General features: G+C 48.0%; 1 protein-coding gene across 2 annotated transcripts in view; it reads right to left on the reverse strand.

Annotated features, from left to right (window-relative positions):
• Window positions 1–7,310: 7,310 nt before the first annotated feature.
• LIN52 (lin-52 DREAM MuvB core complex component) overlaps window positions 7,311–13,574 on the reverse strand; it is a 116,617-nt gene continuing 110,353 nt past the window's right edge. For both annotated transcript variants that reach the window (XM_080807641.1, XM_080807640.1), the window contains exon 6: window positions 7,311–9,340. In XM_080807641.1, the coding sequence (XP_080663767.1) occupies window positions 9,285–9,340 (56 nt within the window). In that variant the 3' untranslated portion in view covers window positions 7,311–9,284. The remainder of the gene's footprint in view (window positions 9,341–13,574) is intronic.

The following is a 13,574-nucleotide window of genomic DNA, read 5'->3' on the forward strand; positions in this document are numbered from 1 at the left end:
TTAATGAGGATGCGTAGGGAGCCACCCAACCTCACAGCCCCCACCACGCGCCCCCTCCTGGCCCCCGCGCGGCAGGAATCATTATCCTTCCTGGCGTGACAGGGTCAGAACCAAACCAATTTGCATCAATCTTTGGTGATGTTGTGAGGTGTCGCCTGTCCTGCCATCCTCATGTTGTAACAACGGCTTCGGCTCCCTGTTCCAGCGTGTTCCTCGCTGCTTTGGGAGGGCGGCCCGGATCGTGGGGCCTCGGCTCTTCAGGCTGAAAGGCCCTACGGGTCAGGCAGGCTTCAGGGCCGCGTGTGGCTGACATTTCCCCTTTGTCTCGCTATACCGAGCTGGGCAGGAAGTAGCCCCTCTCTGGATGGCAGGATGGACAAGGACACATACACCGGTGACCCGGAGGAGGGAGCAGGGGTCTCAGGCACAGCATTTTTCTTACTCATCATGACATCTATTTCTGTTGGAGGGAAGGGAGGAGCAAAGCTCCTTAAGGCACTCCAAGGCCTAGTTAGATCCCTGGGCCTGTAGACTCCAGGTGCCGGGGCCCGGGGTGGACGACCCATTTCTGGAGGATGGAGTTCATTCTTCTGCATGATTCCATGTGAACCAGCCCCCGAGGCTCTCGTCTCTTCTTTATCAGTTCCGCGGCCCTGCTTCCCACCTTGCAGGGACCCTGACTATACACACACGTGTTCCCAATAAAGGTGAGAACCACCCCCCCACCCCGCACCCCTTGTGTCCCTCAGATCTCAGCTTGCACAGAAGGTACCTCACGTTCTTTCCGGAGGGTGCAGTGCCTCTGTCTGGCGCTCTGGGATGAAAACAGAGGAGTATCATTCCAGGCTGCCCTGACCCATGCCTACCCCTGACCCCAAGTTCCTCTATTTTTTTTTTTTTCCTCCCCTTCTCTCCTGGTTGGGAAGGGAAAACAAGCAGGAAGAAAGCAGCGAAGGAAGCTCTCACAGTACAACATCTGGAGGAATGTGTGGCGCGCCCCCGAGCTGGGGAAATTCATCCTTAAGAGTCCACATCAAAATTAGGTGAGATATAGTTTTCTATGGGGGCATGGACTGAGGAAAAAGAGCTATTTGGCAACCCTAACTGAACATGTACCAAGAAAACATTTTTCTGTTCCTGAGCAAAGGCCCTGTGGCATGTGAGGAGGGCCGGGCCCTGGGAAGGAGCGTGCTCAGGGCACAAGCCGTTTCATCCACACTCTACCTGATGGAGTAGGGTGTGGGGCAGGGCTGGATGCTCAGTGGGTGCTCGGTAAATACTTAGAGGTTTACAGATTGATAGACATGTTCATACACAAGAATGAACCTCATTACCATAAAAAAATGTCACCGGTGAAGTCTGCATATGCGCACGCACACGTGCATGTTACTAGGTTGGGCTGATTGGGCATTTTAAGCCCCATCTACCTATATACTCAGCTCCAGAGGCTTCCCCCCCATATGATGAACACAACACATGATTCTATAGGAAGTTTGGAAAATGTAGGAAAAAAGCAAAAATTACGCCCCCCCCCCATCCTCCAACCAGGCAGTAAGTACCGTTAACACCTTGGGTCTATTTCCTTATAATACCCTTCCCCCCACTATATTGGACATCATGTCGCATTTGTCATTTTACATCTTGCTATTTTATTTTATTTTTTTTAAAGATTATTTATTTATTTATTTGATAGACAGAGATCACAAGTAGGCAGAGAGGCAGGCAGAGAGAGAGGAGGAAGCAGGCTCCCCGGGGAGCAGAGAGCCCGATGTGGGGCTCGATCCCAGGACCCTGGGATCATGACCTGAGCTGAAGGCAGAGGCTTTAACCCACTGAACCACCCAGGCACCCCTTGCTATTTTATTTTTGCTTACCCTTATGACAAACTATTTCTTCCATGATATTGTAACCTTTTGCAAACATACTAACTGGCTGCATCGTAGTTCACTATGTGAATGTACCATAATTTAATCAATAGTTCCAGGTACAAAGGACCAGTTGGCTTGAGGTATGCAGCCCTGTGAGAAAAGCAAGGGATGAGGGTCTGCTGAGAAGAAGGTGGAGGTAGGGGCACCTGGGCGGCTCAGTCATTTAAGCGTCTGACTCTTGATTTTTGTCTCAGGTTATGATCTCAGGATCATGAGATTGGGTCCAGCCTGGGGCTCTGCACTGACTGTGGAGCCTGCCTGGGATTCTCTCTGCCTCTCCCTCTGCCCCTCCCTCCCAAAAAGGTGGAGGCAGTGACAGCAGAGACAAATGGGGACGAGGAGGCCAAGGAAGAAGATCTCAGGAGTTGCTTTCCCTACTCCTCAGAGCCCATCATGGTTCTGACGCCTACACAACTCTCGCGGCTTTGCTGGTGGCTGCAGCCAATGCTTCTCATTTCCACTCCGCCTGAAGTCACTGACTTTTCCAACCTGACTCTTCTCAGCTGCTCCTTTGTGTGAAGCCGCTGGCTCGGGCCTGCTCTGCTCCCGGGGCTTGGCCGCATCCGGAAAAGCCCTGGGATGTGACCTTCAGCCCCGCTTGACCCTGAGGCCCCGGGCTGCAGAGGCAGGCCAGGCTGTTCTCCGTGGGCTCCTAGGGAGGGCAAAGCCCGGAGGAGGCTGCTGCGGGGTTGGGGGGCGCAGTGGAGCAGTCCCAGGCCCAAGTGAATCCTGCTCGGGCCTGGAGAGGGAGCATCTGGAAGAAGGATGGCGGGATCAGGGTAGGGGTGGTGTGGGGAGGGCTGGGGACACAGCAAAACAGGGAAGAGCATCCCTGTGCAGTGACTGGAAGAGTATGGATGCTCAGAAAATGGGAGGACCATCAAGACTACTGAGGTAGAGAGAGCTGAGGCTCATGCCGAGCTCAGTATCGGCTCAGAAACCCGCCACTGTCGCAAAGAACACCTCTCCTTCCCTTGTTCGTGAGCAGCAAAGAGTCAGCCGTGATACTTGCTGAATGTCCACGCCAGCACAGGCTGCCCCGGAGGGTGGAAGGAGGAGGGCAGGGGTACCCAGGGAGCTGTCAGCTCTCGGCATGAGTGAGAGAAACGGCTCCTCTGCTTTACCCCTTCCAACTCTTCTAGGTAACCGAAAGTTACTCTATTTTCCCTGTAAGAAAGAGAGAGAGAGAGAGTGAGCACAGGCAGACAGAGTGGTAGAGGGAGAAGCAGGCTCCCTGCGGAGCAAGGAGCCATATGTGGGACTCGATCCCAGGACGCTGGGATCATGACCTGAGCCGAAGGCAGCCGCTTAACCAACTGAGCCACCCAGGCGTCCCACATTGAACCCATTTTTAAAGCTATATCCATCAAGCACTCACGTAATGGGTAAGATAGGCCATGTGCTGTTCTAAACACTTGCAAGTACTAGTTTAATTTCCACAATGACCCTAGCAGTTCGACGCTACTATTGGACTCACCCCATAAACGGATAAACTAAACAGACAGGTGAAGCAATTTACTTATGTTCACATGTCTAGCAGACCGCAAAAACAGGATTTGGACCCAGGCGATCTGACGTCAAGGTCTATGCCCTTATCCATGATGCTTGCCTGCCTCTCTCTCTCTCTCTCTTTTTTTTTTTTTTTTTTTTTTTTTTGAGGAGGAGGAGGGGCAGGAGGGGAAGGGGAAAGAGAATCTTAAGCAGGTTCCATGCCCAGTGCAGAGCCTGATGCAGGGCTCAGTCTCACAAAAGCCCTGAGATCATGACTAGCAAGAAAGCTGTGAACACTGAATGTCATGGTGCAGCTCTTCCAACAAATTCTTATTAAGCACTTATTATGTGGCAAGTACTATTCTAATCCCTGTTTATAACCAAAGAAACCATAAGAGACTGCACGAATTTGGATCAGATTTTTGCCATCTCCCAAAAGTTATTTTAAAAAGTCAAACCTTATTGGTACTTCTGTGTGTCTCAGGAAAGATGGAAAAACAAAGCAATTTTTATTACTTGAGCTTTCTGGCTCCTTGGATTCCAGATAATTGTTTTCTGGTATTGGAGGTCCCTTTCCGAAGCATCAAGTAGAGATCCAAACAGAAAGCAGAGAACAGGATAAGATGAAAATATGTGTGAGTCCAACCCCAGCTCAGAGTTTGAGTTTAATTGCGATTCCACATGCCACTCTCCCCTGCATTCCTTTGTCCCTGGCTATGACCAAGTTCATGGCTGTGTCACCCCTAGTAATCCCAGTACTGGGCTGCAATCCTGAGGGAGCGGTTTCTTGTTTATTAAGTGGCCAACCTTTGAGCCACATGGAGTGTGGCCAGTGGTGGCTTCTTGCCCTAGACTTTGATGGGCCACTTTTCTGTTTAAGAGGACAGGGATCTTTGGGGATAGAAAGCAAGGCTTGTGGGAGAGCCAGAGACCCAGAAGTGAATGGGTGCTGGAAGTGTCCCTTCCAGGTCACGAATTCTTTGAGTGTAGAATTCCCATGTGTGTGCCGCACTGTTAGCTAGCCTCAAGTTCTTTGACTATGGTTGTATAGGGCTTCAGTGCAGGTCCAAGGATGGTGCCACGGTTGTAGCTGCCCACGATGCCCCCAGCATGGACATGTGGGAGAAGAGACAAGGAGATCCAAAGGGGACAACTGGCCAGAGGTGGCAAATGAACGGGGTGAGGCAAATAGCAGAAAGTGGGTCTCTCCTGAGGTCCCAGAATTCTCAGGGCTTCAGGCAGTGGGACCGGGCTGCACCCGGAGCTGTTCTCCCAACAAATGAATGGTCTCTTCCTTCTCTGCCCACAGCCCCAGTGTCTGCCTTTTGGAGTTGGGGAGACATTGCCGCAGCTGCTTCGCTGTTTAGACACCCTGTCCCCTCCCTGTGTCACCCCCACCCTCGGGCATCTGTCCTCTGGTTAGAGTTGTGTGAAGCGGAAGACAATTTGGGGCTTATTAGTGTCCCAGGGAGACATGTAACTTGTGTTGCTGGGACCCAAATAGCAAGAGTCTTAGCGGCAAACTCCAGCCGAGAAAAGACTGAGGAATTGTCTCACCTAATTACAGGGAATGGCCCTCTTTGTGTTTGTGATTCGGTACGGTTGTCCGATCGCTTTTGATCGCTTTTCTCCATTTGCTGGCTCAGGCCATGCTGGAATTGTGCTAATTAGAAGAGAAATGGACAGAGTGATCCTGTCAGCCCTGGTTACTGGTGGGGACAAAGCGGAATATTATTCTGAGGCAGTGTTTTGTGAGGGCCCTTCTTCCCGCTCTCATTAGGAGGAAGGGGCCCACAGGAGGGGAAGGTTCCGAATGCCTGGTCTGGCTAATGGAGCATTGGGGTGTTCATGTGCTAATTAACAGGCTCTGCCAGCCCTGGTGCCAACCATGAGCCTCGTGGTTGCACCTGGGGCCACCTGAAGCCCCCAAATGCCCCTGATCATGAAGAAAAAGTGTGGGGCGGAGAGTGGGAAGGCTGGTGGCCTCTTTAGGCAGAGTCGGGGACACAGCCCCCAAGGGCCAGAGAAGCCTCCAAGGAGGCCTAACAGTCAGTTAGAGGCCAGTCAGAACTTAACAAACTCGGTTTGTAAACCACTGTTTGGGGTGGAGGCTCTAAGGCTCTCTGGGGAAAGAGAAGCCTGTGCAGGGGCCGTCTGGTTGGTACAAGACGAAGCAAACAGAAAATGGAGAACGTAACCAAATGGTTGGAGATGGATTTTGTGTAGAAGTTGAAAGCTGGTAAGGAATCATGTTGTCTGACCCCTGGGACCATCTACCTTGGCCCACCAGCCCATTTCCTCCCTTCCTGGTCTCTGCCTGTTTCTCTTTTTTTGCGAGGCCTTAATCCTGGAGGAAGGAAACAGAAGGGCCCAGAGCATCCCCCCGGAAAGGAAAATTTCTTGGTTTCATCACAAAGCTCCTACGGAAGTCCAAACACCCTTCAGAAACCGAAAAGGCAATGGATTGACTCACCAGCTCCATTTTCACGGCCCAGAAGACAGGAGTTGCCGCTAGAGAACCACAAACGAGCAGCAGTTCCCAAGTGTCCAGTCAAAAAATATGGTAAGTGGGTCACCAGAAGACACAGAAAAATTAACAATGGCATCTTGCTATTAATACAGTTAATAGCCTGTGAACTTTTGGTGCTCTGACAATGGAAGGCAGGCCAGGCGAATCAGCAGAGGCCAACCAAGAATCCGAGACACGGAAGAGAGCAGGAAACAACAAGACTGCTGGTGAGGAAAGACTGGAATGAGAATCTGAAAGTTGTCTCCGAAGCCCTGGTGCTATTCCTCTCAGCCGACAGTTGCTTCTGTGAGGAAGGCACTCAGAATGGCAAAGGGAAGGCCAAAGAAACCTGTGGGCAAATCATATATAATTATTTATTGGAAAAATAATCTCTCAAGATTTAGAGCAGCGCGGTGATGACGCTGTCCCTGTGGAGGCACCTGGCCGGCCGGGCTTTTCCAGGTCACAGAAATCTACCGCCCCACCCAGTTGTTTTCTTGGAAATCAGTGATGAGCCAATGGTGCCAAGCAATTGGCTTTCCTCACAGGGAATGTTTCTCTGAAAGGGCATGAGGCTCTGCTCGAGGGCACATAAACTATCCGTGGGGGACAGCGATAGGACTAATCCTTGTTCTTCTCTAGTTCTAGAGCAGAGTCCAAAAGGAAGTCACACTAAGGATTTTAGTAGGCAGCAGAGAAACATTTGTTTCCAATCCATCATATTTAACCGGAAGTCTGCAAGCGGGTATGGACCCTTCCAGCTCAAAGAAGACACAGAAGAGTAATTAGATGCGTAGGAGAGGAGCTTACGGTTCAGTGGGACGAGAGAGATGCACTCAGACCACTTCAATATAAGGTGGAGTTGGTAAGAGTCAGAAGGATGGGATACATTAGTGTTGTAGGAATGCAGGGAGAAAGATTGTTTCCGGGTGGTTCGTCATGGGTTTGTAGGAAGGGTAGGTTTGATATGTGCAAAAGAGACTTACTAGGAACTCAGCGTCATGAGCAAAGGTACTTAAGTGAGAAAATGGAAATGTTCAGATTAACTGGAACAGATTCCATATACTGGAGAGGAGGGGTAATGAGGATTACATGCAGAGTGTTTTAAATGCCAGGATAAGAGACCCAGACTTTATTATTAGACACAAGGAGGTATTAAATGTTTCTAAGTAATACTTTAGGGAGTGGAGCAGTAATGAGGTTGGATGGCCGGTAGAACAGACTGGAAGCTGGGAGACCAAGTAGTAGATGATTGTAAAGCCCCACACCACCCACTATGATATTAAGGGGGAAATAGCAGGTTATTTATCATTAGAGATGTACTTTCCAATGAATGCTTTAAGTATGCAACTTGGCCCTTTGAGGAAAAGAAAAACTCACTCTCCTATGAAAGGGACATATTTATTATGACGACACAGAAACCATCAAGTACAAAGCACAGTCCTCTAACACCCTGAAGTACACACACATTACACATCCACTTATATTATCAATATAAAAATACATCATTAACATTTCTAAGGATGACAAATACAAAACCAATAAATATCGCAATTCTAAAACATCTACTTATGTTAAGTGCTGGTGAATAAGATGACAATAAAAGAAAGGCCAAAGCAGACCAGAAAACCAACTACACAGCCTTGGGTTACAGACCTGAGTTGGTTTTGGGGAGGTATCCTCATATTCTCCATGTATGTCTCAATTTCCCCAAACACTTAAAAGTGCCTGATGTCATCAACTCTCAAAAACCGAGCAAAGGAAAAATATGACGTTGTGGCACTATTTTTTGCCCTCTCCTTCCCTCCCACTCCAACTGCATTTTGAGAAAAAGGAATGTCAATAATAAGCCTAACTTAAAATCTATGCCTCTCCAGCCTAAATTTCTATATCGCATCCAGGCAGAATCTTTTCTTTCTCACTTACCTATCCTTTGTGACTCGTGTTCAAATTTTCTCCTTATCAATATGTAAAATCGCGTGGATGGCAAAATGAGAGAAAAACCCAACATTAGTTCTAGCATGGGAAACAAGGCACAAATGTCAGAAATGGTTAACAGACCAGCTATTTAACTGAAGAGTGTGGCACCCTAGCACGGACACTCGGGACCAATAGTTTAACCACAACTTTCCTTGTAACCAGACACCATCAGACAACTGCCATGCGGATGTTCTTTGCATGAAGGTTAGGAAGCCTCATGTACTTCTCGAAACATCAGAGGCTGGGGGCTGGCTTACAAGACAAAATACGGAGAACATGTGTAACCAATTTTACGCATGGGTTAGGTTTTCAGGTTTTAACACAGAGACAGATAACTGGCAAAGAGCTCCATAGGAATTGCATTTAAGTCCGGAAAATCTTTTTTTCTGTGTGCACGCATGTGTGTATTTCTGTTACATTGGTGAAATATCTGCTGTGAGAGGGGACAAGGGGGGGCAAAACACTGCCACCATTCCACAGCACGTTCCTTTCAGGTCAATTAGAGATTCTAGTTTTTAATCAAATGGGAACTCCTGTCAAAGATCCCCTTCTCCTACCTTTTCGGCCATACTGACTTTCTTGTGTGGGTCTTTAACCGATTTCTGGAACTCAAAAGTCCTTTCTTTCATCTTTAACTTGGTCTTGAGGTCTAGAACCCAGTGCAACCTTGCATGGGCCTTTCCCTAGTTACTCCCAGGAACTCGATACACAGGGATCCCCTTTCCTGGAATCAGAACTGATGGTGGGGAATGAAAGGCACTGGGGAATGGGGACCATTGTGAGAGGTACAGAATTGTTAAAGCAGGTATACATGTCAAGAAGACTCTGGCTTCTCCAGCTGGGGATTCTTGGAACCCAATATATAATGGAGAGTTCACAGGTCAGTTCACTGGTCTGTTTCAGAATCTAATTGTTCTCTGGTCTCCTCGCACCATAAATACTTCCTAAGATATCAAGTACAAGCCAAAAGAACCCGTCCACTCAATGTGCCACAGCTGACTTTGCCATCACCGAATCAAATCAGGTGTAAGATCCTGGGGCTCCTGCATCACTTTCTGAAACGACAGAGCAGAACTTTGACCTTTAAGAATGATGTGCTCTCTGGTGTCACCCACATCCAAGGCTGAGATGGTCAAAGTCTGGAAGCTGACTGAGTAACCGCGCTGATCCTTCTGTTGAGACTCAACAGAACAAATTCCTCTCTTGCCGCCGAAGGTCCTCAGAGGTGCAGAGTGCCAGGAGCAGGGGGGAGGGTCAGTCCTGGAGGGGCACCCTCCAGCCTCTCACCGGGAAGCAGAGAGTTGCACATCGTCAGAGCTCCACTGGGAGGGAGGGCGCGGTTCCAGTCCCCAGGACATCCCGTCCACGAGCAGCTGCTACTTCTTGGGTTTCTCCAGAATGTTGAGAAACTTTCCCCGTGTCATCTCTCTGGCTGCAATCACAACAAATGGAAGATCAATGAAAACCCACAATCTGCACAAGAGATCTCAGGTAAATATGTTTTAAAAAGGCAAACTAATTCAAATTGTAAAAACAAGTTGCTACCATAACAGACTGAATCACCACTAACCTCCAAAAAGAGGGAAAAACCAACCACCACTGACAACGAAAACTGTAGGAAGCCAGCAACTGCTATAAGGCCAACTGGGGAAGACTGTTATCCCCCCTGAACAAAATCCCCAGGGAATTCCCCCAAACCTCCCTCTCTCTCTCTCTCTCCAGAATGTAACCGAATACTCATGTTCGCTATGTCAGGGGGTTTGCTCTTGGAGACTACAACCCAACCAAGATTAGAGTCTTCTCTGGGTTGCTGGTCTCTGGACATTTATAATCTCAGATCAGAATCAGAGATCATTTACCCCATCTCTCGGCAGTGGAAGTCCCTGGATGCTGTAATGTAACAGGGTTTATATTCCCTCGGTGCAGCTCATCTGTGGATGGTGTAATAAAGTAGGGTTTATAGAGCTTTGGTCTTCTCTCTCTTGGCATTGTCAGTCCTTAGATATTTAATACAGCCAGGCAAGGTTTATGTGTCTTTCTCTGCCTTTCGGCACCATCAATCTTTGAATGCTGTGGTTACAAGAGGGTTTATACAGCTACTTTCCTACATATGAGGCTCCAAAATGAAAGTAAAACATTTCTCAATTACAAGGGCCACTCCAGAAGCCTACTGTTGCAGCTCTGCCGAGCAAACCCGCAGGAAGTGGATGTATTATAACACCCCCTTCATCCTCATCCCGACAAAATCATCTTCCCAGATCTCTTCAATAGATTTAACAGTGCTCAAAGTTTCCAACCATTAGTCCTGGAGGCCAGGAGTCTCCTGGCACCGTGCGGTGGGCTCACAGCGGGCTGCACCTGTGGCCTCCTAAGAGTATGTCCCCATCCTGGCCAAAGAGTGAGACGGCTGGAGAGGCACCTGCAGAATGAGAAGGACCTTTGCCCCGCCTCCTTGTGGCTTGACTCAAGTCCAGACCAGGTGCTAGATGAGTGGACTCCCCTCCCCCTCCCTAGTAGCTCCTGGTTCATTTGTACAACAGAGAACTACAATTAATACAAATTCCGTAACCACAGGGAAGGTTCTGGTACCTGCAGACCATATATTCTTCACCTCTCACAAATTCTGGAGCTCCAACAAAGTGCAAGGAAATCCCACTAACTAGGAATGGAAGCTCCAGTGCTAAGTGCTGCCGCATGTACCCACAACCCCACCCTGGGCTCAAATCAAAATGACTGTTCCTTTCCTTTGTGGATTTGCACCAAACCCTATACAGACAAAGTTCTGGTAAGACTTGCGGTTATCTGTTTATATACGTGTCTTCCTGCTCTAAAGGGTAAGAACTGAGGGTAGAGGCTCATTATTCTTCCTATCACGAACACTAGAGGTAGTATCTGCTAAATAAATATTGGCTGGATGAATGATAATATACGAAAGGATTCCAAGCAGGAACACAGTAATGTCTGTTGCCTTCCTTTGCATGAGACACTAAGACCTGTTAATGGCCCTCGGGGCTTCATTCTCTACATTGCCAGTGGTGGTTGTTTTTCCTAAATTTATCTTGCTTATTTGGCAAGAAAAAGAATTTCCTTTGATGAAAGTAATGCCAGATTAATGGAGAGACAGAGGTAGGACTAACTACTCTAGAGGAAATCCAAACAGGTATTTTTCTGCCCAGGGGAGGTGGCGTGGACTTGTAGATGACACAGAGTCTGAACTCAGTTTATGTTCCAGCTCTAGCGCTTAGCAGTGGCGGGGGAGGGGGGGACACCTTGGGATAGGCAAGATCTATGAGCCTGTTTCTTTATCTGCAAAATGAGTAGCACATGAATGCCACCTGCCCTGGTTTTCTCTTGGCTATTCAGCAACCAACATGCTAGGTAGAGTGGTACCATTAACACACTGTCTTTCAAAGGAGGGTGAGTAGTCTGCTGCTTCTCCTGCACTCGGTGTCTCCTGAGCGAATGAATGAATGAACTATGATAAGGGAGGCCAACAACCTCAAAAATCCCATTCCTTGGAAGCTTTTCCCTCAGCCTGATCCTGTAGGAACTGACTTAAACTTTTGGCCAGAGTGGGTCTCATCATTTGTTTCTGCTGGTTGGGTCTCCTGCCTCCTCTCTGGTGCTTACTAAGGAGTTGTACATCATATCAAATGATCCCGCAGCATGGCTAGAAGCAGGTACTTTGCAAACCAGACGTGGGTAATCCAAAACTCTGGGTAGAACAGAGCCTTGCTCCAAAAATCCTGGGCCTGGAGCTCTGTATTGATCTTACTAATTAATTCTGCCTGCTTCCCTTCATATCCCCGATTCTTTACTGTTTTTTCCCCCAAATGGGAGAATGACCAATATTTTAAGACACCAAATTTAAAAAGACCCAATCTAGTTGAGGGATCAAAAGGATTTAAAAGGCAAAATAAACCGTTCTTCCAAAGTCTCTCAGTGGCAAGCTCTCCTTGAATTTAACCGATCCTTTTTAACAACCCTTTCCCCACTCAATCATTCCTCCCCCTTCAACCTAATCTGAGCACACAGAGCTGCAGAAAACCACCGTAAAAGTAGAAGTAATTCAAAGACCTCATCTTCTACATGGGAGGGGAGAAAGTTTCCCTACTCGCCAGTCCCATATAGGAGATATACGAATTCGTGACATAGCTGCTCCCTAAAAGAGGGCTGTGCCCTATAAATCACCTCCTAAGCACCAAGCCCTCTTTGTGAGCGGAGAAATTGCTGTGGGTCAGGGGCAGCTTCAGACCTCGAGCCCTCCTGTTCACTTGTTATCGGAGATGTTAACATCTCTGATTAATTCACATAACCCCTTATTTTATTCCTCATTTCTTTATCCTTGCCTTGCTGCTTTGCTGTAGTGCAAGGATTCTTACCGACCCGCGACAGTAATCGCCGCCTGCTAGCCGCACCCCCCTAAACCTAGTGAAATTGTTTAGTGATGCCAACCGCGCTTTTAATTTGCAAGACATCAGACACAGAGGTAATTTATACCAACATCTGTTCATTTTTGACTTCTGAAACAAACTCGCACATGCTGCTACAAAATCCCATTAGGAGTAGGGAGACAGCCTTCTGCTACTATTCTGTATTCCTCTTACACACACACACACACACACACACACACACACATGAGCGCGTGCTCTTGCACGCAAGCACATACACACCCCTTCCAGCAGGGTTTTATATGTAAATGTATTTTATGAAAAAAATCCCACCAAGGATTTCAAATCTCTCCAGGGAAGAGCCTTTAGAGATGTCTCTGGCTTGCTTACAGAAGAGAGGAAGACATTTCTACTCCCCTGCGTCATTTCATCCCTTTTTGTTCCTACTAGTTATGGCTTGGTGCAATTCTTGCATTAATGGCCCTGGTAAGATTATATGCTCCCCAGCTTGACACGTCCAGTTCCTCTCTTTTCTCCTGGTTTTTTTCCACCATGTGTTAGAAGACAATCTTAGAGACGATAAGATTGCTGGAGTTTTACCTAGAGTCAGTAAAATTTCTTAACCATTTTCTAGTTCTGGGTTAATCCTCTAGGGTTCTGAGGTTGAACAGGAAGGCAACGCTGCTCCCACATTCTAATAATTATGCCAAAAGGGATCCACTGGTCGTCTGCCACCACAGTATCTGTGCACAGAAGAGAAGCACGGCCTCCATGCCAAGTCATGACCACAGGCCCTCCTACGCAATGCAGCCCGTGAACGGAGTTAAGTCACAATAGAGACTGTCGCCGTAGGGGGAACACGTGAATTGCTGCAGAGAATGTGGGACAGGAGACCACTTGTACACACTCAAAGACAGCAAATGGTGAAACTACAATCAACTTCCAGGTTTATACAGTTTCTATGTACCCCCTTCATCGTTTCCCTAAGGCTGTCGGGCTCACAGCAGCTGTAAATACCGGGTCTACTTAGAGAGGTCAGGGCTGAAGGGAGGACTCCGTCCTGCTCGCTCGGAAGGTGGTGTGTGGTTTAATACAATCTCTTCTTCAGATTCTCCAATTCCTCCATGTACAGTTAGCCTTGCCTCTGGCTCCCTTTCCACAATGACTATCCCCAAACTGCCTTCTCTGCAGTAAATTTTCTTGGTGGCTGGTTGAAAAAGATTCAGTGGTACAGATTGATTTCTCACCAGTGAGGGGATGAGGGATTACCAGAGG

Source organism: Martes martes, assembly GCF_963455335.1.
Source record: "Martes martes genome assembly, chromosome: 7".
Lineage (NCBI taxonomy): Eukaryota > Metazoa > Chordata > Mammalia > Carnivora > Mustelidae > Martes > Martes martes.